The 25,110-nt window shown below is 39.8% G+C and overlaps 1 protein-coding gene across 1 annotated transcript in view; it reads right to left on the bottom strand.

Annotated features, from left to right (window-relative positions):
* Positions 1–295: 295 nt before the first annotated feature.
* LOC308405199 (neural-cadherin) overlaps positions 296–25,110 on the bottom strand; it is a 142,982-nt gene continuing 118,167 nt past the window's right edge. Inside the window, exons 23-34 of the mRNA XM_080895663.1 lie at positions 19,363–19,640; positions 18,319–18,533; positions 16,098–16,225; positions 15,837–15,940; positions 15,442–15,553; positions 12,403–12,583; positions 11,803–11,969; positions 11,250–11,505; positions 10,651–10,831; positions 10,194–10,444; positions 8,312–8,469; positions 296–6,409 (exon numbers count right to left, since the gene is read on the bottom strand). Coding sequence (XP_080751789.1) covers positions 5,738–6,409; positions 8,312–8,469; positions 10,194–10,444; positions 10,651–10,831; positions 11,250–11,505; positions 11,803–11,969; positions 12,403–12,583; positions 15,442–15,553; positions 15,837–15,940; positions 16,098–16,225; positions 18,319–18,533; positions 19,363–19,640 — 2,703 coding nt within the window. The 3' untranslated portion in view covers positions 296–5,737. The remainder of the gene's footprint in view (positions 6,410–8,311; positions 8,470–10,193; positions 10,445–10,650; positions 10,832–11,249; positions 11,506–11,802; positions 11,970–12,402; positions 12,584–15,441; positions 15,554–15,836; positions 15,941–16,097; positions 16,226–18,318; positions 18,534–19,362; positions 19,641–25,110) is intronic.

Raw genomic sequence — 25,110 nt, 5'->3', positions numbered from 1 at the left:
GTATATGATTTTTAATGTATGAATGTTTTTCTGTGATTAAATGGGAGTAAATGCAATAAACCACCACTTTCTAAAGCTGAATCTAGATCCAAATCTCTCAGAAAGATACATGGACAGCTTCAAGGATTTTTTTAAAATGTCCTTTTATCCTTTATACTAGCTTTCTTATTTTATTTAGTTATTTTTCAACTTGTTCTCTTACCAGAGAGAGTTTGGGGGGGGGGGGGAGAGAGAGAGAGAGAGAGAGTGTAAAATCACTGAACAAAGACACCAACATATAAATCATGTTCTTGGGAAGAAAAGTTTTTCTTTTTAATTAAAAGTCACATACAAAAGGAATATTCCACATTAGGTTGCTATAAAACGTTCATTTGTACATCTTATTATACAGATCAGCACAGCTCTGTGGTAAATGACACTTTAAACCTTTACTCTAATAAATGCATATGAATTCAATAAAAATGTTCACGCATCTGTGTTAAACAAAATTCAACAGATGTTGCACACATACAGGTCAAAACATCTGAAGCGTCACAATAGTTTATAAAAAGACACCTGTGTTATTCTATTTGGATGCATAGCTTTAAGTACAGTTCTTACAAGGCTTTTTTAAACATTTTTTTTAAATTCATTATCCAAAAGAAGGGGGGAAACCACTGAATTGAAAACGTCTTATTTGTAGAATCTGTCTACGCAGTAAAAATCTCAGAGCCTAGCAGGCAAATATACTGGCTTTTGAATAAAAATTCTGACTGTATCTGGAAGAAAACCATGACTTAAGTGCAAAACCTTTAAAATATCAGGAAATGTTTATCTATGTTGCCATTTTTGCTGGCTGAGGATTGAGTTACGCCGAGTTCTGTGATTGTACTTTACTTGCTCAGACTTCCTCCACAGGTTTTCTCACTCTCTCTATTTAAAAACTACATTCATCAGGCGCTGTAATGACAATATACTTAGCCAAGAGGTAGGCTGGAAAACAACCATCAGACACGACACTGATCTGCAGCCAGAACCAATAAACATTTGGCTGCTTTAAAAGTTGAAGAAGGAAAAGCTGGTGTCCTGTTGTGCACACGAGAGAAGTCTGACCTCTCCTGTTCTGCTCCTCATTTATCAGGGAAATCATCTAAGAAATTTACCGTCAAAGGATGGCAGCAAAAAAACATCAGGTAGCTTCAAAAGGAACAGAACAAAATGCTTGTGCTCCAAATCAAACAGCCCATTTTACAGATATGGAATATGAGAAGATTATTAAGTGGCCACTAAATAAAAACAGGGAATCAGTGCTGGATTTAAGAGAGTTTAGGTCAGGTTTGCAAGAACAGAAATTCTCAGTGTTACTCACTTTGAGCAGTGCTCATTGGCTCAAGTTTGGTCACTTTGTAATGGTTATATTCAAAACAGCGCTGATTTATTAGCTGCAGAGCATTCCGTGCACACGCACTCGATTTTCTGCTACAACATGTATAAAGTTTTAATAGAAATGGTAGAAGCTCGTTCTGCATACTTATTAGTTTTTTAGATGCTGCAAATACTTTAAACTGGAAGTTTATGAGCCCCACTCTTAATTTTTCCTAACAAGTAAGCAGTTTAACAGTGGCCATGTGACATCAATAAAGTTATATACTGTTAAAAAAATTTTAAACAACACAATACAGACGTCTTGAGTCACCGTCTTTATATTTTGCTTCCAAGCATGGTGGTGCTGAGAAATACTTCTACAAAGTTTTCCAAAGGTCTTCCAGAATTTTTCTTTGGGCACTGGCTGTTTTTTCCATTCATTTTCAGTTCAATCCTTGTACCCGACTACTTTCAGGGGAAGGCTGTTTTCTTTGTTTGGCCATATATATGAATGATTGAACCATAAAAGGCACCAAACTCGAGGGATGAAGCAGTGTTGTGTTCATAAAACCATCAGACCTGTTTCCATTGAGACAACTAACAGACAACTTAGCAAAGAACCAGTTCTAGTTACAATTCATCTTACAGCCATCGATAAAGCATGGTGGAGGCTGTGTCATTGTTTTAGGCTTTCGATTTAGCCAGTGTAGTAGGAGTCATAGCCTGGCCTTCCTAGAGCTGGAGCTTTAACATTACTGAATAATCATTCTGACAGAAGAGCCAACGTCAAACGAATATGTGGAATAACTGGAATGAAGAATAAAGGTGGTCTTATTGAATATTGACTTTCAAACACTGCTTATCAATTTCCAAGCAAAATATAAAGAAAAGAAGACTTTTGCACAGTACTGTATTTTAGTAGGATTACTTTATAAGAGAAAGACTTGCATATACTGAATATCCTGCATTTTCATAAAAGAAACAAAGTAAGTAATTTTTGCCTATTTGTTAAAAGCCATCTTCACATGTATCACAACTTTCACTTCCAGCTCACAGCAATGTCTAAGCGTGACTTAGTTTCAGTACCTCTGGCTGTCATGTTGATTTCCAAATGGATTCACAGTTGCAGTGTTTATATTTGACAGCAGTTCAGCCTTCGGAAACACTGGTCTAACAGGGTGCTCCCTGTTTTTTTTTTTTTTTAGAAAAAGCAAAAACATTAACAGTGCACGACCAACTGCAAGTGAAAAGAAGCTTCTGGGGAGTTTCTACATGGGGGTTACAAAAAGAATGTCATCTGAAAACATACTAGCAAAGCTCATTTTACACGGTGGAGACGCTGTAGGCTGCAAAGTGTTTCACTTGGTGAACTCACAAGGCTTTTAATTGTTAACTTTCTACGTCTTATTTGAAGATGGAGAACTGACTTGCCTGCTAGTGCAACAAGAACGGCAAAGAGAAATGCACGCTGGTTACTGGAAGGTTTTTTTGAGGTCAGGTTAATCTGTGGAAACGCAGAGGGTAGAGAAGCAAAAAAGATATTTCTTAGGAAAATAAAAGTGTAGAATAAAAGCTTGACCTTGGTAGTGCTTCTGTATGAAATTGAGTTTTTGTTTACAGCTGTGGAGCTGCACAGGAGGGTCAAAATAAAAAAATTGCCATGCCAAAGATAAAAAGATTCAAATAGTACTTTAAAATTCCCTGAAAGAAGAACTCGGAGCTGTCTTTGTTAGATTTCTACATCAAGTCCTTCTTACCAGACTGTTTCTCTAAATACAAAGCTCCCCTCATTCTGAACATTTCTGACATAATTTGATGTTATATTCCTCCAGAAAAGAGAAACTTTTGACCTTGAAAGTCTGCATTTTCCATGGAACGAAAAACAGCAACCCACAAACTGCCCTGATAATTAAATAAACAGAGTACACCGCTTCTAAAAGGAAGAAGTACAAGCAAAATAAATAAAAGCTGAGTGATGTATTCCTGTGTTAAGCTCAAAGATGAACTGGTAACCTCGGTTTTGAAGAAACACGAAGATCACATAATGAACCTCGCGCCCTGAAAGTGTCTCAGCTTTTCTGTGGCGATTAATCTACACGGGGGGAACAGAGCTGCTGCGTTCCTGCCCCACCTGAGAGAGATTTTTTGTTTCATATCAGGTAAGATGTGATAATATTCAATCCCATTTGTGCCACAAACATACCGAGAATCAATTTAGAGATAAGACACTCTTTCTTTTTTTGTTTTAGTGGTGTGTTTTGAAGAAACACCGTGGTGGAGCTTGCACTGAAATAAATGAATACACAAAAAACTCGAGAAGGTCAGTGAGAATGAAGGAAATGCCTGCCAATTGCCTTTTACTTGAATTGTCTCCATTTTTTTCCAAAGTTAAAACATCAGAGTAATGCGATTACAGCTGTAAGTCTGCACTTACAGTTGCGATTTATGACTTTGGTGACATTTCTCAGTTTGGTTTACTCACTTTAAAGTTTCTCTGCCCAGATTTCCTGTTTGCTCCACATGACACAGTGACCACAGCATTACAGACAGTGGCTGGACCAGCGTCCTTAAGGGCTGGCAGCCAATCCATCCATCCATCCATTCGCTTCCCCTTTTCAGGGTCGCGGGGGGTGCTGGAGCCTATCCCAGCTGTCATAGGGCGAGAGGCGGGGTACACCCTGGACAGGTCGTCAGTCTGTCGCAGGGCCAACACACAGGGACAGACAACCATTCGCACTCACATTCACTCGCACATTCACACAATGGCAATTTGGATTTTCCAATTAACCTATCCCCTCAAGCTGCATGTCTTTGGACGGTGGGAGGAAGCCGGAGTACCCGGAGGGAACCCACGCAAACACGGGGAGAACATGCAAACTCCACACAGAAAGACTCAGGACCTTCTTGCTGTGCGGCAACAGTGCTAACCACCGTGCCACCGTGCTGCCCTTATCACTCAATCATGAGTGATAATTCTAAGTAACCAATCAAACTCTCCAAAGCCATACAAGTGTTTTCAATCATTGGGGCAGACTGAACATCCTTCTTGTTGTTACCTTAGCTTTGTAGCGTATCTGCCTGACGCAGCCAAATGTCTTTCTGTTCTTTTTTTTAACTAAACCAGTCAATATTTAAAAAAAAAAATGATACGTTACAATACAAATAATTCTTTTTCATGCGCTGGTAATAACTTCAATATCAGTGAAAGTAAAATTTAGTTTATTAGATGTTCATGATACTTAAGTAAAGAACTTTGATGTTGTCTTAAGAGCTTAAAAATAAGTGAATTGAACTGAAAGAAGCCTCTTGGAAACGAGGTGAAATGTTTCCAAAAAGTCCAGGTTTCAAGCTCTTACACAGACACGATTTATGTTGATAACCATTTGTTAAAAACTGTAAGAGTAAATACAAGTATGCAAACATATTTCTTTGGTCAGTTACTCTGATTTGTTTCTTTCCTTCTTGTACTTGCATGGCCCAACGTGTCAGGAGTTCTGAAGGATTTACAGATGGCTTTTGCACATGTCATCCCAAAAACATGGTGATTTTTTTTTATCTGGCTGTTGATAAAAGTTTCTGGTTTATGGAGTGCTAAAAAGACTCATGTGCCAACAAATTCAGAATCCGACTTTATCTATCCATTCAGATTCCTGTAAGATTGTGCAAATTTGCACATATTAAGATATAATGCCTCACTTGCATATTGAAACATTATATCCTTAATGTAAATAATAATCTGGGTAAATTTCATGTTGATCTATGAGTTTTTACCCTGTTTACCTGGACGATGCATGATATCTGTCATTTATCACCTGTTTCTACTTGTAAAACTCTCTTGAATAACTGCTGCTGCTGAGGGCTCATCCCTGTCAGACAACTCTAATAAGAATGCACAGTCCTCCCAGCTTTGCTTCTTCTGCCTCATTCATTGTTTTTCTGTTCTTAATTGCTTCTTTATGCCTCGTTATTTTTAATTAATGTGGCAAGCTCATCTTGCTTCACTAAACTCTGACATGAACCATAATCTGACATTTAATTAGCCAAAAGAACTGAAAATATCACTTGTTTGGACCAGTTTGCTTAGAGACCTTTGTAGAAACCACAAACTGTAAAGGTTTACAGCTGAAAAGGTGAAAAAAGGTAGATTTGTTCAGGCCAAAAAAATTCAAATTTGTATGTCTTTAGAACAGTGAGTATATTTATATATATTTCAACATCAGAAAATTAATATTAAAACACATATTTTAAACATATTCCCAGCCATACAAAACAATACCTGACCAGCCATCCTTGTTTTGATTTTTTTTTTAAATTTGACAAGATCACAGCACTGAGTCCCTTTCCACTGTGGCAAATGTTCTATGAGTGTGTACTTGTATTTGGGTAGCACCCCCTAATGGTGATGTGGCAGGGGGTCATGGCTGTGGCTCCTCTGTATGTACGCCATTGCATCCCTGTATGTGAGGGTCAGCTGTGGTCGGTCGTACATCTCACTGAGTGCCTGAAACTTTGGGCCCCACCGCGAGAGTCTGTCATAAACAAAACCTCCATCATCTTCCTCCTCTTCCCCGTCGTCCTGATCACCGTCGCCTGTGTTGATGTTTCTATGGGACACTGCGGACCCCAGTGAACTAAGGCTTCCTGCCGACGACCCGGAGCCTTCCACGCACCAGACGTGGTAGGCGTCTGGCGGGAAAGCCTCATTGTCATTGTCTGCCTCCCAAATGATTCGCGCCACGTAGCTTCTAAAGTCCACGTGGGAGCGTGAGCCAGGCGGGGCATCAGTGTAACTGCCTACGTCGCTTGTCTCCACGTCTCTGTTTACATGAGCAGTGTAATTAGCGTAGGTTGCATCGCTGGTATAGTTGGCGTTGGCGGCATGCTGATGGTGGTGGTGATGTGGGATGCTGAGGTAGGGAGCACCTGAGCTGCACGAGGAACTGGATGGATGAACCTCTTCCTGGGAGCCCGGTGAGGATTTGATGAGCGGAGCGGTCGTGCAGGAGGATGACTGAGACAAACTGGAGCACAGTGGACGCTTCAGCTCTGTGATGTCATAACCGTTCTGGAAGGACGGAGGAAAAAAGAAGATACATGGGTACCTATTAAATCTGATGCTTAATTTTAAAAATTGTATTTTTTTACTGTAGTGCCCCTAGTGGTCAAATAATATAATTCCACATTTTGGTTTTACAACTTCAGGAAGGGGTGCTAGGCGAGTTCATACACCAAGTCTGGTCATAATACATGAAAGATGCTAAGACATGACATGACTTCGTGTCTGAAGTCATGTCATGCCATTGACCACTGTCAACTGGGTTTTTCGAATTTAACTTGGTCTGATGGTGGGTCACTTAATTACACAAATGGTTCCAGCTTTGGTGGCCCTTGAATGCTAAAAACAAATTAGATAACTTGTTTACATTATACATGCTTCCCTTAGGCAGCATCATTAGAAGACATAGCATACATTTTCACTGCTATGCAGATGACACCCAGCTCTATCTGTCCATGAAGCCAGATAACACACACCAATTAGTTAAACTGCAGGAATGTCTTAAAGACATAAAGACCTGGATGGCCGCTAACTTTCTGCTTCTTAATTCAGATAAAACTGAGGTTATTGTACTCGGCCCTGAAAATCTTAGAAATATGGTATCTAACCAGATTCTTACTCTGGATGGCATTACCTTGGCCTCCAGTAACGCTGTGAAGTCATTTTTGACCAGGACATGTCCTTCAATGCACATATTAAACAAATATGTAAGACTGCTTTCTTCCATTTGTGCAACATCTCTAAAGTTAGAAATATCCTGTCTCAGAGTGACGCTGAAAAACTAGTTCATGTATTTATTACTTCCAGGCTGGACTACTGTAATTCATTATTATCAGGATGTCCAAAAAACTCACTGAAAAGCCTTCAGCTAATCCAAAATGCTGCAGCAAGAGTCCTGACAGGGACTAGAAAGAGAGAGCAGATTTCTCCTGTTTTGGCTTCCCTTCATTGGCTTCCTGTTAAATCCAGAATTGAATTCAAAATCTTGCTCCTCACATACAAGGTCTTAAATAATCAGGCCCCATCTTATCTTAATGACCTTGTAGTACCATATCACCCTATTAGAGCACTTCGTTCTCGCTCTGCAGGCCTACTTGTTGTTCCTAGAGTATTTAAAAGTAGAATGGGAGGCAGAGCCTTCAGTTTTCAGGCCCCTCTTCTGTGGAACCAGCTTCCAGCTTGGATTCGGGAGACAGACACTATCTCTACTTTTAAGATTAGGCTTAAAACTTTCCTTTTTGCTAAAGCATATAGTTAGGGCTGGACCAGGTGACCCTGAATCCTCCCTTAGTTATGCTCCAATAGACGTAGGCTGCCGGGGGATTCCCATGATGCATTGAGTTTTTCCTTTCCAGTCACCTTTCTCACTCACTATGTGTTAATAGACCTCTCTGCACTGAATCATATCTGTTATTAATCTCTGTCTCTCTTCCACAGCATGTCTTTGTCCCGTTTTTCTTCTCTCACCCCAACCGGTCGCAGCAGATGACCCCGCCCCTCCCTGAGCCTGGTTCTGCTGGAGGTTTCTTCCTGTTAAAAGGGAATTTTTCCTTCCCACTGTCGCCAAAGTGCTTGCTCATAGAGGGTCATATGATTGTCGGGTTTTTCTCTGTATCTATGAAGCACCTTGAGGCGACTGCTGTTGTGATTTGGTGCTGTATAAATAAAATTGAATTGAATAACTGTTCCCAATCAGCGTGCCAAATTTCAAAACTTACTTACAAAGAAGAAGAAGAAACACTGGTTAGTTGTGGCCTCAAACACAGGATGTTTGTAGACTATTATTTGATTACCTGAGATGCTAAAATGCATTTTTGACGGTGAGGCCTTGATTCTTAAAAAAAAATCAACTGTCATGTAAAATGCAGAACATTGTATCCATTTATTGTGTGTGTGTTTGGTTCTGTGTACCTGGTCCTGCTCTCCTCCTCCCTCTTCATTGTAGTTGAGAATGTTTTCTCGGATGTCCTCCCAGCTCTCATGCTCAGCAGGGATGTGGTAAACTCCTCGCTTCCTGAACTTATTTCGGCTGCCTTTTTGGTTCCACACTGTCACTGCCACCAGCACCGCTGAGCGCACACACACACACACACACACACACATGCACAGAGGAGGATGGTATGAATATGCATCTCTTCGTAAATGTGCTTCTGCACCACCGGGACAGACATTAGTTTCCTTCCTGTATATTTGAAGCAGTGGCTCATTAAAGCTGCTCTGTGGAGTCATTTAGCCTCAATAAATCAGTACCAAGTTCATTTAGAAACATTAGTATAATTACGGCAAACAGGTGAAAAATAAATGAGGCAGCCATTGGGAAGAGTATCAAATTCTAACAGCTTTCTACGCAGCATTTTTATTGAGACTACAAGGTCATTTGTGTTTCAAAAATCACCTAGAAGATATTTAATCTGTTCATGCGAGACGAAATGAAGGCTTCTGATGGAAAAACACAAACCATAACACAGTAGGTGTGAAGCTGAGGGAAACAACCGTTCACTGGTTAGATTAAGTTGACTTATGAACAGCTTAAGGGGCGAATGGTTATTTTGTAACATTTATTTAACTGAATTCTCTTTGCGTCACCACAGCTTGTATTTTTAATGATTAGTGCTCCCAGAAAAAACTGTTGATCTTCAAACAGTAAAGGTCTGCAGTGGAGATTCGACCTGACCGGGCTGGATGTATGCACACACTTTTTTGCCAGCTTCCATCTGCTTCCATAAGTTTAATTTCTGTTGATTATGCTGCCAGTGTCACTCAGAGATGAGTCATCACATGACTCATACTGAAGTCAGATGTGAGTCATACATTTGGCAAATTTCATCTCCTCCTACCGTAAGCCTCTGGTCGTAACCTGAATCTCTCAGCCAAGACTCTGATGGTCATACCACAATCTCGGCTCATAACCAAGGCGATCTGGCTTTTTCTGTCAGGGCCCTCACTCTTTTGAATATTCTTCCATCTTTAAAGACACTTTTTTTTGTGAGCATGCTTCTTCTGTGCCTCTAATTTAAGTTATGCTGATATTCTCCTTTATAATTGTTCTATCAACTTCTACTGCTGAATCTTTATTTTAGTTAACCAGTTTGTGGAAATTTGGATTTTCTTTATTCCCCACTTTTAATCTTCTTGTGCTGCCAGGATTCCAACAACTAATATTGTTTCATCTTTATCTCCTCTTAAAGCATGAGTGCTGTCACCCAGGTTGGCACGTGCTGAGATGTGACCCTCTGTTTTCTGAGACAGAGAACATTAACCTTTTTCTCCCTCACACAAGACTTTGTCCAGCTCACTTCAGCCTCTTATTTCTGACTGGCTTCCTCTTATAAATAGAAAGTTTGAAAAGTAGGTGGGAGGGGCTTGAGAGATTGTTACCCACCCTCCCTGAAATCATCAAGAGTCAAAAGTAGAAAAAACCCCCAGTCTATCTTAGAGCGGTCTACAAAGAACACTTGTACACATGCTGATCTCATTTACTGAAACATTAATCACAACAGAAACGAAACAATTATAGATAAATTTGCAGAGTTTCAAAATAACCACAGTTTTAATATAAACTACTAATATGCCATCATACTTTCCTGGAAACAAAACAACAACATAAATATTTCCCGTACTGTTAGTTATATTGTGTAATTCATGACAACATCAGAGTTTATTGTGTGAGGTTTGATTTAGTTCAGTAAATTATGTGTCATTCAGATGACTATAAACCAAAGAACTTTAGCAAAGTTTACCTCATCGTACTCTCTCTTAATTTCATTCTGTTAATGACTCTCTTTGCTCTTACCGAAGAAGACGAGCAGACACATGCTGATGGCCAAGATGGAGCTGGGGCTCAGAGCGGGCAGCCGGTGACCTTTGACCTGCCCCAGCTCGCAGCGTTGACCCCTGAAACCCTCCTGACATCGGCACCGGTAGCTATCGGGTGAAAGCGGCTGGCAGACACCACCGTTACGGCAGGAAGAAAGTCCACAGGGCGACGGCGCGCAACGCTGCTGACCTGAGTCGTCAGTCACGGTTACCTGACTACCAGGACACCTGGGACATGATGGAGAGCAGGACAGATGACAACGTTAGTTAGATGTGGCACTAAAATGGAAATAAATTCTTGGAAAACTTTATGCGTGACCTCATAGGAAAGACAAAAAACTTTTAAGAAACAAAACTGCTAAAAGAATGAATTAATAGCTTCCCACCAGTGGAAGCTATATAAGTGTGCTGCTTTGCGTTTGTGTGTCATTTACTTGCACTGGTGTTTCCTCCATAAGTCGACGCACCGCAGCGGGCTGCGGCAGGGCTGGCTGCTGCAGGCATTGCTAGAGCACCCTGAGGTGACACCACGTCTCTCCAGCACCGTCACCAGGTCCCGGCTCTGGCCATCCAGAGGCAGGACGTGACCATTAAATCGAACATCCCGCAGACAACCTGTTTGCCAAAAATTCCTGTTTAGCATTGCGTCCAATATGGTTTTTAAGATAAACTATTCAAAAATAATGCACTTGTGATGTAATGAGTGAAACTCAAAAGCTAAACTAACTAATTGCAATGCTTTATCTTGAAAGAACAATTAACACAAAAACTTAAGGAAAACACAATCATTGCTTCATTTCTGAGTTATCTCTGAATTAAGCATCTGAACAGCTATAAAATATTTAAAAACTGAATTCTAAGTTTTCTGGTAACATTGTGAAAGCAAGAATAAATCCGAAGAGAAACACAGTGTATTTCAAGAATTTAAATACTTGTTGCCATGGCTGTCAGGCACTTAAGAGTCATTTTACTCCATTCAGAACTCACTTGAATAAACAAAGACTTTTTTTCTGAAATTAGATTCAGCTCTCACCCTGGAAGTCAGCCTTGTCTGGTCCATTACCAACCATTAGGCTGGATGGATGAACCACGATCTCCCTGCGGCTCCCCAGGCGGGCCTGCACTTCCCTCGAGCCCCCGCCGTGCTCTAACCGCAGGGTAAACATGTTGTCATAGCGACTGAGGCTGACCAGGACCCACTGCCCGACATCCACCCGCTGGCCGGGAAGCCGCAAAGCGTGAGCGCCGTCACCAAGGTTGGCACGTACTGAGATGTGACCCTCTGTGATCTGAGACAGAGAAGAACATAAACCTTCGAAAAAAAGCTGCTGCTCGGGGATTTAAATTCTCGCAACAAAATCTGTCATGTGGGGAAGTAAAAACTGCCACCCATTGAAAATGCATTCATTATCTAAAAATGGTGCAGTAAAAGTGCAGTATTTGATAAAATGGTTAAATGTTCTTTAAGAAAAAGTGAGATTATCTTGATAAGTGGATGCTGTTTAAACTGTGATATAAGCAGGCTTATTTTTGAGGATAGCTATCATGTGAAAGGTTAGTCATTGTTGTTCTACAGGTGGACTGACCTCCAGTACGATGTATTCATTGGTCTCCCGGGACGTCACAGACAGCAGGGTCCCTGAGGTGGCTCTGGTTCGGACGAGCAGCTGAATGTTTGTGCGTCGGGAGATGCCGCCTCCTCTGAGCTGAAAGCGCACCACACTGCCCGAATCGAAGGAGAACTCTGGCATGGCTGAGGGGGGAGGAACATATAAATGTTTAAATTGTTTCACACAAAAGGACGAACTTGAACTATTAATCTTCTTTGCAGACTGAAAACAAAACATGTACACATAAGGAGGGAATTGTTTTTCACAGACTGTTTGGCCTGACTGCTCTCAGTCAGATCTAACAGGTACAACACTGACTGCTTCAGCAGCTTAATAATTGTGACATCCACAGCAGGATGTCACAATTATTAAGCTGACCACAGAGCCCTGGAAAAGGAGTCAGACTCTCTGTGTGTGCTATTTTAGGCTGACGGGCTTTCTTTGCTCCGAAGTTTCACAGCTTTTATGAAGGTTTCTAAAATTTCCAAGGTCCATAGATCTAATTCTGTATTCCCAAAACTAAAGATTTAAAAGAGGAAACTGCACTGATATGGATTGAAACGCTCTGACCCTCACCCCTGTCACACTTGTGCCCCGTGTATCCAGCGTGGCACTCGCAGCTGAACGAGCCCCAGTCTGCGAGGCAGGTTGCGTGAATCCCACATGAGGGTCCCGCCGCCGTTACGCACACGCCGTCTGTGAGCTTACAACCTGGGGTGCTGTCCACACTCTCACCGGGAGATGCCAAATCATACACCTAAGGGACAACAAAAGAAAGGAGGGAGATGATTATTTGTTGAAAAAAAATATTTACACAAATTTTCTTTTATATCCAGCAAACTTTCGTCACATGCTTTACAAAGGAACCCAGTACTGCCTCTGGTCATGTGATCCAGGCTGCGCACACAGCCAAGTATAGATCAGAGAAGTTTTTTTTTGTTTGTTTTTTTTAAAAATTCTACCGTTTTCCTTCTTTATATCTGAAATAGAACAAAGACCAAATTTGACATGCACTGAATTTCTAAATGTGCCCATTCTTTCTGGTTGGCAGCCATTTTCGTGCTGTGTCAATCTACCTTAATGCATGAGCTACAAAAATGTGTTTTGAATTTTTCTGAGGGAATCAAGAAACCAGCTTTGATTACAGAACAAAGAAAAGCATGTAAGGCGGGGGGTTCTGTTTCTGTCTCTTTTAAGGTTTTAAAAGCCTCTTTCTACTGTCATAAAAATTTGGCTTTGAAAAGTGAAACTAAAGGGGTTCCTCCTCAATGGAGCATGAATGTGCTCAGCAAACCTCCCACAGTTCCTCACACAATATTTCTTCTACATAAAAAACAAAAACAAAAAGACCCCAATTGCTTCCTAATGGTGGCGCCAGTTGAGTCATTGTATCAACACTGTAATTGATCATTTTTGAAACGTGATTTAAAAATGTTGGGCTGTATGTTGTTGATGCAGAGCTTTGAGCTTTGTGAAGCTGTGAGGCTTCAAGTGTGCTAATCTAGTTTAAAGTGGAGCTATTATGGGTTTCTTATCTGTCATATACAGTTGGATCCATAATTTTTTGGACAATGATGCAATCTATTGTAATTTTGCATCTGTATATAACCCCACTGGATTTTAAACCAAACACTCAGGCTTTCAGCTTTATTTCAAGGGGAGTAAGAAAAAGTATATCTTTAACTGTGTAGGAATTACAGACTTTTTTTTTTTTACATATACAAAGTCATACCAATTTCAGAGGCTAAAAATAATCAGATAGTTGACAAGCAGTCTGATAAGGCCAGCTCTCGGCTCTTGATGATGATTAATATTGTCATCTCAGGCCCACAGCTCTGGCTATGAGCACAGAATCTCCACCCACCTGATGTTCAAACCTTCTGTTTATAGAAGTAAACCAATGAGAAGAAAGCTGGCTTAAAGGAAGCGTGAGGAGCCAAAAGGGCTTCTTTCAGACAAATGATGAACCGAGGGGCTGTACCAGTTCCCAGCATTAGATAAATAAGGATTCATTTGAGCTGATTTGAGCAAAACTCGTCAAGCACCAAATAACAAAAAGATATAGCTCGAAATGAGCATAGAAAAAATATTTATGTCTATAAGTTTAAATTGATTTAATTTGAACTTGGTACAAAATAACAGCTAGAGGATGGAAAATACGCTGATACCTTCATGCTGGGTTATGCCAACTTACCATATTTAGAAAGAATAAATGTAGCCAAACCTTTAATTACTCACAGAGGACTTTTGATGCATGCTGAAGGCAACAATAGGCAGGTTTTCTCTCAAGATCAGTGTCTCTGCTTCTGTGGTTACTGCATGAGCTCACAAACTGGGGATCTTGTACATGTATATTTATTGATCTTGAATGTATGAAAACATTAAATAAACCCCATAGCACGGTTAGAACATATGACCTCTATGCTCACAGGGCACAGCTCCATCAAGCAGTCATCGCTTACAAACGCACGGTAAACTACAAACAGATCCTGGTTAACTGACACCTCCAGTGAGGTTGTAATCAAACAAAATGACTGCTTTGAATCACTTGCTGAGTTTGTGAGACTCCCCATTATCAGTCACTGCACTGTGTGGAGTCCTGCTTGACCTTTAGTGCAAGAGCACTGATATTGCCCACTGAAAGAAGTCCAGCACCCCTCTCACACTCTTCAGATTCACAATAAATTGCATACATGAGGTTAGAAAAGGAACCACTTTGCCATATTTGCCATATCTACCTTCCCTGTTTGGTGCATGTAGAAACAAAATCTTCAGTCTTCAATTAGAATTTGATACTTTATTAGAGTGCAAACACAACCACTGGAAGGTTAACCTTTAATTACCTTTAATACCTCATTATTATCACTATAAATCATTTTATGTGGCAGTGTTTTGCTAATTTTAAAAAAAAAATTTTTTAATACAAAAACTGTAACTCATCCACCATTTGAAGGCAGAGTTAATCTTACTCCTGTAAAATCAGAGCATTAGACTGAAGGAGGCATCCCCAAAACACAGGGGATTGCGGTTTGAATGAGGTGCCACAGTGACAGGCTGATGGTAACATACTTCCATATCTTCTTGTCTGAAAGCTGGTTGAAATCTTTCCAGGGGACTATTTTGGGATATTTGAGAAGTGACTGAGGTTTGCAGCAGTAAAGGAACCACAGCAACACGCTGAGCTTCATGAGGACGAGGGAGATTCTTTTCATTTATGTTACATTTTGGACTGTGATGTTGTTATGCTGGCCTGGAGCCGAGCCTAGATCACCATCTGTCCAACCACCATCCCTGTGGTACTCACAGGCGCACAGATAAACACCATCACCATCCACCAAGGACTGCAAGTGAATACATGCATGAACAAACACAAACAGGTGCAGACCTGCAGACATTAAAACTGCATTTAAGAGCCAAGAAAAACACACACACACACACAAAAAGCCTAATGATCTCTGGGATTAAAAACAATCATTTAAAGAGGCTTTAAACAGAGTATGGCTATTAAAATCTAATCATTTACATTAAGGCTTTTTGCCCCCAAAATTTCACACACACATTCATGTCCCCACAATAGGAACTCTACAAACCAGCATGCTCATATTGTAATATTACCTGACTGTCGACCACCAGGTTGCGGATGCAGCCAGTGAAACTGCGGTAATGTCTGTGAGGGGACATTTCCTTCACCCCTCCCAACTGCAGAGGCTGGAAAACATTCAGATATCTGAAGAGGAGAAGAAATAAGGAAGGGAGGAAAAGAAGTGGAGGATGACAGAAGAAGGGAAGAAAAACAGAAGTAGTCAGAGGATGAAAAGCAGAGTTGGGAGGATGATGTGAAAGAAGAAGATTCGGAAAAGGAAAAAAAAATAAGGATGAATTGAATGAAAACAAAAATAAAGGAAAAAAGAAAGCAAGAGAAAGGTAAATTGGGTTTTTCACAGCAAAGTTTTAGATTCTCTGTGTTAAATTTGTAAGTAAGCAGTGAAATCTGGGGTAGTTCTTATTACTTCTGATTTCCAGGTGTCTCTCCTGCAGCTCTACAGCTGGACTCATCTGTCTCCAACTCATTCACAGCCACCCCTCCACACTGGTCCAGGATCAGCTGGACAGCCTGAGGACAAACAGAATGCACACCGTTACCTCATGTAACTCACCTTTTCCTCCTATTTTACAAGTTTTTTGATTTCCTGTTCCTTTGTTTCTTTTTCATTATTTCCACCTATCCAGTCATCCTTCCATGCATCTGCTATACTGCAGATAAGTCTCACCTTTCCGTCACTGATGATGTCGAGGTGATGCCAGCGTCGGTCGGTGACAGTGGATTTGGGTGGAAACTGCAAAGTGAGTGTTCCTGATCCGTGGTTTATGCTCAGAGCTGGAACGCCGTTTCTCAACTCTGAATGGGGAGTTGAGAATATTATCTTTGTTTTCTCTTTTCCATCTCACGGTAAACACACATACGCATACACACACACACACACACACACACACACACACACACACACACACACACACACACACACACACACACACACTACAGTGACCCGAATACAAAATCCCAACAGGCCTAAATAAACAATAAAGTCAAGTCTGTAAACATCAACATAACAAATGTGTAAAACAGGCTGGAAAATATGTTTAGAGCTCATAAAGTGAATTTTGAGGGCTGCCTTACTTAAGTTGATGTGTGCAGTAAAATTGAACACAGCTTTGGGTCATTTAATACCCACTATGACAAAAAAAATATTCGTTTCTTGTGTCTTAAAAGTTGACGCATGCCCTGACATCACTTCTCCTTATTGCTACGTAAGCTTCTGGATCCCATCAACAACTGCAGTAAGCCACTTTATCAATTTTCTCTGTGTGAATCTCCCAATATCCTTTCATCTGCTGCTGTAAAATGTGTGGGTTTGTGTCTATGTGTGTATGACCTGATCAACCTCATAGTCACAATATTGGACATGTAAGTGCAAAAACGCTTCAGAGAGGTCAATCCTGCAACTATCTTTGATTTTCCCCTCCCCGGACCACTGCAGCAACAGTGGTCCGGGGAGACATAACTTTAATGCCACAAGATTATGCAAGAAGTGTTCGAAAGGCCATCTGCAGGCTAATCCATCAGCACCACATTAGGGCCACTGGGAGCTGACATTAGAGTTTATGAAGCTCCTCATCCACTGAGAAACTGTCTATACAGCAGCGGATTGATGAACGCTTTGTGTTTGCTGAAAAGCAGGACCGGCAGCACGTTCCCATCAGCACTGTGAGATTAGTATGATTGTTATAGAGCTAGGAAGTTAAAATAATTTGTCAGCTTTCAGCAAAAGGGTACTGAAGTTCAAGCAGAATGTGTTTGCTGCAGCAAATGAGCCACTCTCAGAGACTTCTGCAAGCATTGCAATAATCACCTCTGCTCCTCATTTTTCTAACGCTTTGTTGGTTAATAGATGATTCTTTTTATCTATATCATACCAAACCTAGCTGAAAACTACAATGACTAGCTGATAGTTTAAGAGTTGATAAATAAAATCAGAGCCATCTGTACACTGAAATGTGCTGTTAGCTTTGAATCACGACAATCTCTTTGCTGGACCAACATGGTGGTTGTGTGGTCCAAAGCTTATGTACCAAAGTGTTGCACGTTTATATTTTTTATTTTGCGTTAAACTGAAAAGTTAAAGGACATCACAGGTCCAGTAAATGAAATGCATTAGCCACATCAATCATCCCAGAGCACACACTAAACCTAATAATTTAAATTTAATTTGATCATTTTCAGCCTTTGTTCTCACAAACACCTTCCAGAGAATCGATTAGATAAAGAATTATATTTAGACAGTGGAATTCAAAAGCCTTTACAGTAACGATCGAATCTAACCTCAAATCCACATATGTCATATAACAGTTCTGACTTCAGAACATCTACAGTACAATGTGCCACTTACCAAGAACATGAAGTTATAAGCTTTATAAACATGGAAGAAAACCCATTAGATCAAAGGCCTTACTGTATAAACTGTGTTCTAATGTCACCTAGTGCATAATGGAGCTGTTGTATAGCTGCATGTAATCAGTGGTGCATTTTCTGATTCTTTGTTGGTTTTGTCACTAAGTCTTAAGATGCAAAGAACACCAACAGAAGGTTAGTAAGGGTGACTGTAAATCATTTATTTATTAGACTCAACACTGACTCACACTTTCATGTGTGTTTTTGCAGCTATTTAAGAGCACCTTTACTGTCATACTGACATATTCAGGCCAAAATTTCTACTTCCTTCCAAGTGGCTAACTTGAACTGAAATTACTAGATCTAGCCTTATTAGTTTATTTGAAAATACTGACTGTTTGATCTTCATAGATCTTCCGAGTAGAACTCTTTGGATTTGTGTTTTCATTGAGTTTGACTCCAGAGCAAAGAAAGTTAAGATGTTAACTCTTAATCTACAAAAGTAGAAGCTTTACACACGAGAGCCTCAGCGTGAAACTCACCAATGGCAATGAAGTCCTCCTGCTCCCCAGAGTGAACATTACCAAGCGGCCCGTTGTAGAGGAGCAGCCCATTGGCTGACTCAGCCAGGAACTCCAGGGAGATGTGGCTCTGATAGCAAGGTTTGATGGGAGGGAACCAGGCGTAACCCTGGCCGCCAAAGCTGTGTTTGGTCTGCTGACACTCGGGGCCGTCGTACATGGGAGGACACTTGCATCTGAGACAGAGAGTTAATCTACTTTATTTTCTAATTATATTATTTCTTTTATTATATTTCTTATTAAAGACTTTTTACTGTCCATTAGTACTGCTGCAAAGCAAATTTCTTTTCTGACAGGTTCAAATGAACTGAGAGAGATCGACAGACAGAAAGATAAACAGAGACATAATCCACATTCAAGAAACCTTAATAGAAATGCTTAAAAAAATAATATAAATATATATTTGCCAGTGTTGATAAGTTGTTCAAGTGCAAGAAAAAGAAAGAGAGCAATGGAGAGTGAGCCATCTGTCAGATTTAGCAGCTGAAATGTTTCATCCAGTATCTCAACCATTAAAATCATGTGACAATTCAAATTCAGCCAGCTTACTTTCAGCTGAAAATGAGGCTTTAGAGTGTTATTACTTTAAGAGAAATCTTCTGCCTCTCTTTCAAATGTTTGACAGATATACCTAGAGTTAACCACTGAACAAATACAAAATTTCTGCGAGCTTCACAAGGTGACTTTAACTGTTCAGGGCTTGAATCTGCCGCATACGACCGGCAAACTTCTAATCAGTACCGTCAGGTGAAAACTATGTAAACACAGAGCAGCCACTGAGAAAAAAGTAAGAAAAAGGTGATTCACAGTATCTCATTATAAAGAAAACTTTTCCTTCGATAACAAGCTTCAAAGACACAGCACTTTAGAGACTCTACTTGCTGCAATCAGATAAGTGCAACAGTTCAACCTCCAGGTAACTGAAGGTTGAACTGGATCCTGGATGCATTATCATATGAAGAATTATATGGAACATGCAAAGACCCCTCCTTGGCTTACACCTACCGGTATCCCAATGGTCCGTCCTGGCAGGTGCCCCCATTGAGGCATGGGTTGATGGGGTAAGCAGAACAGGACAGGTGGACTGCCTCACGGCCCCGACAGCCACATTGCGCAGTCAAAGAGGCCGCCAGTGACACCAGAGAGATGTTACCAGAGCTGAGAGCCACCGGTGCCTGGCTGAATGAAACCTCATTGCTGCAACCTCCAGACTGGCTGCAGTCTGTGTATGGGCAGTCATCCACACCCACCTGAGAGATGGACACGCCCAGAATGGCCTCCAGCTAAAGGTGATAAAAAAAGGAGTTAAGACACAAACAGAGGAACTTTCAAAATATGATAAGCTAAAAATAGAGACAAACTATTAGATTAGATTAGATTAGATAGAACTTTATTAATCCCTCGGGTGGGTTCCTCTGGGAAATTCGATTTCCAAAAAAGCACAGCACCGACAGAAGTTACAGAGTTACAGAATATTATATATATATATATATATATATATATATATATATATATATATATATATATATATATATATATATATATATATATACACACACACACACACACACACACACACATATATATAAATACAGAGACAATATAAATAAAATATACGAAGGGGATAAATAGAATAAATAGGAATAGAAATAAAAAGGAATAAAAATAAAAATACAAGTGACTTGCACATTTCAAGTATTGAGTCTATTGCACCGTTGACTATTTACAAAAGTATTGCACAAAAGGTATTGCACAGTGAAGTGAAGAGGCACTACAGCTTAGTTGTTCCCCCCTCCTTTGTCCTCCTGTTTCCCCTCCCTCTCCCCTCCAGGGAGGAGTTAAACAGTCTGCTGGCGTGTGGGACAAAGGAGTTTTTAAGTCTGTTAGTTCTTGTCTTGGGGAGAAGCAACCTGTCACTGAACAGACTCTTCTGGTTGTTAATGGCCGTGTGCAGAGGATGTCTGGCATTGTCCAAAATGTCCATCAGATGTCCGGAGATGGACCCCAGAAAAGGAGGATGCTCTGAGGGACTGTTATGACACCACAGACTGGGATGTGCTCCTGAGCCCACATGGTGAGGACATAGAGGGGGCGACACACTGTCTTACAGACTACCTCAACTTTTGTGTGGACACGGTCGCCCCTGCTAAGACGGTACGGTGTTATCCTAATAACAAACTATATAATGAAACAAAAAACTAATGAGGGAAAGTAAAACAATGTTGAAACAAAGTAAAAATAGCATAGAGCAAAACGGAACCTCAGCTCAATCAAAGATAGATAACTCGAGATTTTGCTGAATAAACTGAAGAAACACTGCAAAAATGGGACAAAACTTCTCTGCAATGATCTGAAGGACTGAAAACAATCACTGGTAAATTTGGTTCTATAAATCACTGAAACATGAAGTGTACTTAGTTTTTCATGGAACAAAAACCTGTGAAAACAATTGACTGTAGAATATTTTGATATAGACAGGAGTTCACGATCAGCTCAAAGAGTGTACTGACCAGGTTCTGTGGCCCTTAAACCAAACCCAAATCAACAAGTCTCCATCAGTGTGCTCCACAATTGATATGAGGTGTTTGTGTTGATATCCTGTGTTTGTTTTTTGTCAAATGCGGTACTGTGCATTATTGCCAAACCCTGCCTTTGGTCATCTGTCCAAGAGGCTTGTCTTTTGTGTAGATGCAACTTTTCAAAACTAAACTGCGCTACCATGTTCTTTTCAGAAAGAGGTTTTCACTTGGAAAGCCTGACAAACAAGCCATATTTGTTCAATCTTTTTATAACGTTACTGTCATGAACTTGAACATTTAACATTCTACCCAAGGCTGTGAAGTCTCAGATGTAGTTCTTGTAGTTTCTCTGAACATTTCAGAGCCTGACCCTAGGGAAGATTTTTTGGGATTCCTGCTGCTAGGAAGATTGTGGCACTGTCTTAATACACACCTATAACACACCTTCTGTAGTTTCATTTGCTTCTGCAAGTGTAGCGATTTCTAAAAGAAACAATAAATGTGTACTTAGTTTTTTATAGGACTGCTCAGGTGAAAACTTTATTTTCCACATTGTAGGATTGTAGGTATCCTCGAAACTAGGATAAGCTTGGCTAACCAAAACTAAAACAACCATGAAGCTAAAATTTAAGCTGGCGTTTGGTCCAAACCCATGGACCAAGGTTTCATACCTTGGCATTTTTTGTCTTTGATTAAACTGATGAGTCCAATTCAGTTAGGTATAAAGCTGACCTATGATTAAGCAGAGGAAACAAAACTAAAGCTGAAATGAAGATAAAAAATGGCACACAACTAATTAAAAATCAAATATAAGCCCATCAAGACAGATTAAGTGCTGTGTCGTTAAACTTCAAATAAGACTAAGTACTGTGTGTGAAATGAGTGAAACTAAAACTAGCATGGGGGGAAAGCAAACTCAAACTAACAGCATTGAAGTCATGAGCTCTGTTTGAACATATTAGAGAATTTCAGAGAATGACAGGAAACGTCTTTGATCTGATGTCTACCTGCATCAGTGAAATCTGAATTTACTCTATTTCCCTTACTGTTATTTATGCACTTTGGTGTTTCTCTGTCATTTTCCCTTCCTCTTAAAGTTTTGCTGTCATTTGCTTTCCGTTGCCAAATTCACTCGCTTCCCTGCTTGTCATCCTGATTCTTTTCTCTCGTTTTGTTACTTTTTTGGAGGGGGGGTAGGGGGTGAGAGGTTTTCATCAGAGTCCCTCAGGGTTTCCTGTCTCTCTCCAACTGTGTGTATTTCTTTTTTTGGAGTTTAGCTATTCAGCTGACACTCTCATCCACTGTGACTTACACTCCCCAGGCACGGCTTTAGATTTTGGCTCCAGAGCCAGTTTCAACATCGTCTTTTTTCGTGATGACTTTGTATCTCTCTGACATTTTTGTTCTAAATCAGCCAAGACACTTTTCCTCTTAACCCTGAGATAATTAAAGACGTACCTTTCATCTTCAGCATTTGATGGAAGTTATTTTAAATCATGCTGTGTTATTTATACTTTAACAAATTTTTATTGTTGTAGGTGCTGATTAGGCTTTTGAGCCAAGCTGCATTAAAGCTGGAGATGTGCTAACTATCTGTGTCTTGACACTTTGACAGGATTTATGTTAGCTTCAATATTTGAACAATATTTGCATCTCTGGTAATATGAAGGCTTTTCTAAACACACAATGTGTAGTTTGTTTTGCAGTTATGCCTTAACATGAGCATTATGCACAAAGTAAAACTAAAACACTGCTAATACCCTGCTGTAGAAGGCAACAGTGTAGAAAATTTGTATACTTCAAGAAAATCATCAAGACACCCCGACAGCTATGTAACCAAAGTGGGAAGGAATTATGTACTTATGTGTTATACTTCTACAACTAAGCCTAGTTAATCAGCAGTAATGCCACCAGGCAATTATTTAAACCTTGATTAAAATGAACTTTACTTTCAGGATATTAAAAAAAAAGTGTATTTATTGCATAAACAGTCACAATATGATAATAAAACACATGCAATAAGGTGTTAAAGGTTGTTTTTCTCATCTTCCTTTCAGCTTCCTTTGACTGTTTTGTTTTTCTCTTATACTGTCTCTGGTGTTATGTATTTATTCCCAGTGCTGTAGTGTTTCTGTGTATATTATCAGTATTATTAAACACTATTATTTAATCATTGAGTGAAATAGCTTTCTGGTGTAATTTCCTGCACTGTTTCCTTCATGTGAGCATATGTACAGTAATATTGATTCACTTTATCCCCCAGCATATAGCTACCCCTTCTTGAGGCTGAACCAGATGTTTCTTCCTGCTAAAAGTTTTTTTTTCCCCTCCCCACTGTTACCAAATGCTTCTTTATACAGGTTCGTCTGAGTGTTGGGGTTTATCTATATTATTTTTGGGTCTTTACAATATAAAGTGCCTTGAGGCGACTGTGGTTGTGATTTGGCGATGTATAAATAAAAGTGAATCGAATTAAACAGAACCAGAATTAACTGAACTGAATCGAGCTGTGTGTATAAACTGATATCTGTACAGACATGTATTACGACAATACATTACACATTTCTGTAGCTATCTTTTGCTCCATTGTCAGTAATATTAGATGGTTTTGTTTTAGTAATATACTTTTCAGTTTTTGCTCATATTTTGGTTTTATTGGCCACTTGGAAGCAGAAGTAAAACTAAATACAAATTATGAACCCCATAGTGCATATAGTAACTGAAGATGTTAATGTGAACTGCAGTTATATTACAGTATGCTACAAATCTCTCTTTCTCCTAATAGATTTATTCACATTATTGCTTTGCCAGTGTCATAACTTTTATGCAGTCTTTTAAACAAGACGTCAGCTGAGCGACAGCTGACAGTTAGATATTTGATCTAGCTCGGCTGTCTATGTTTGCGCAAGTGTGTTTATTTAATATGCATATTTATATGATTCACCAACTGCCATCATCTGCCTGCCTGTCACAGAAATGAGATCAGAAGCAGCTCCCAATGCTTTAATGGTATATTTTCATATAAAAGTATACAAGTGTGTACATATGCACGCAAGTATGTGCGTGCATATGTGGGTGTATCACTGAAGAGAGACATGCTGAAGCAACATGTCCACATATTAATGTATGATCAATTTTTCACTTTTCCTGGCATGTGGGTGTGCATGAGTGTGAAATAGTTTACACTTTGTGTTAAATGTCTCTGCCTGTTGAACTGCACATATGAATATGTGAATGTAACATGTAATTGAGTGTAATTAATGCATCATTAATCCTATGGCTGAAGATGTAAACTGGATGGCTCATTTTTCCTGTCAGTTCACCACGTTTACGTTTTCACACTTCACCTTGCTTCACTTTATTTAGCTTTTGCACAATTATCTGTTTGCTTGTTGGATTGGGGCACTTCCTCTTTGATTTTCCCGACCGAAGAGAAAGTAAGTTCCTGAGATTTCCAGTAACAAAAATCACAAATTAGCCTTTGAAGGTTTTGGATTAACCCTCCTGCCTTCTTGGGACCTTTTTGTGCCACTGCTATGTGTTAAATGGCTGCCATTTCCACTGTGTTCAGTGGAATATAACCAAACTTGCCACAGGATAGTTTTTACCTGTCAATGTTAATATTCCAGTGTGAATTCCTTAAATCAGCCTAAAATGGCTGAGCAGCAGAAATCCCCACACCCATCACCCTGGGGACCATTTTCTGCCCATTGACTTCCATTATAAACGCTATTTTTCAACCCCAAATTATCATCATATGATTTTATTTTTTCTTCTTTTCTTGGATGTCAATGAAGACTCAGGGCCTTGAAGTTTAAATTTTTAAATTGCAAAAAAAAATGCAAAAAAAATAATGGCAGGTCAAAATGTATGTTGGTGCCAATCTTTGGTCCATCTAAAGGCCTACTTATAATGACAATCACATATTACTTCAACTGGTTTTTTGTGGAAATATTTAGTTTCGTTTTTTGGTTTTTGGGGCTTATAACACAGGGCGCTCATGTAATAACACTGGGATTTGAAGGGTTAAAACAACGAAAATATAATTAAAACTTTACATGAATATTTCAGGGAGAAGTAGTTTTACAAGGTTGGCTAATTTAAAGTGGAATAAAATATGGATATATGGTCTTTTTATGGCGTGGCTGAGAATGGTCCCTAGGGTGATGGGTGTGAGTTTTTTAAAGGATGGCAGGAGGGTTAAATAACTGGTTTTTAACTTACAAAGAAAAAT

This window comes from Rhamphochromis sp. 'chilingali', assembly GCF_963969265.1.
Source record: "Rhamphochromis sp. 'chilingali' genome assembly, chromosome: 11".
Lineage (NCBI taxonomy): Eukaryota > Metazoa > Chordata > Actinopteri > Cichliformes > Cichlidae > Rhamphochromis > Rhamphochromis sp. 'chilingali'.
This window is presented reverse-complemented; position numbering and strand designations above follow the sequence as displayed.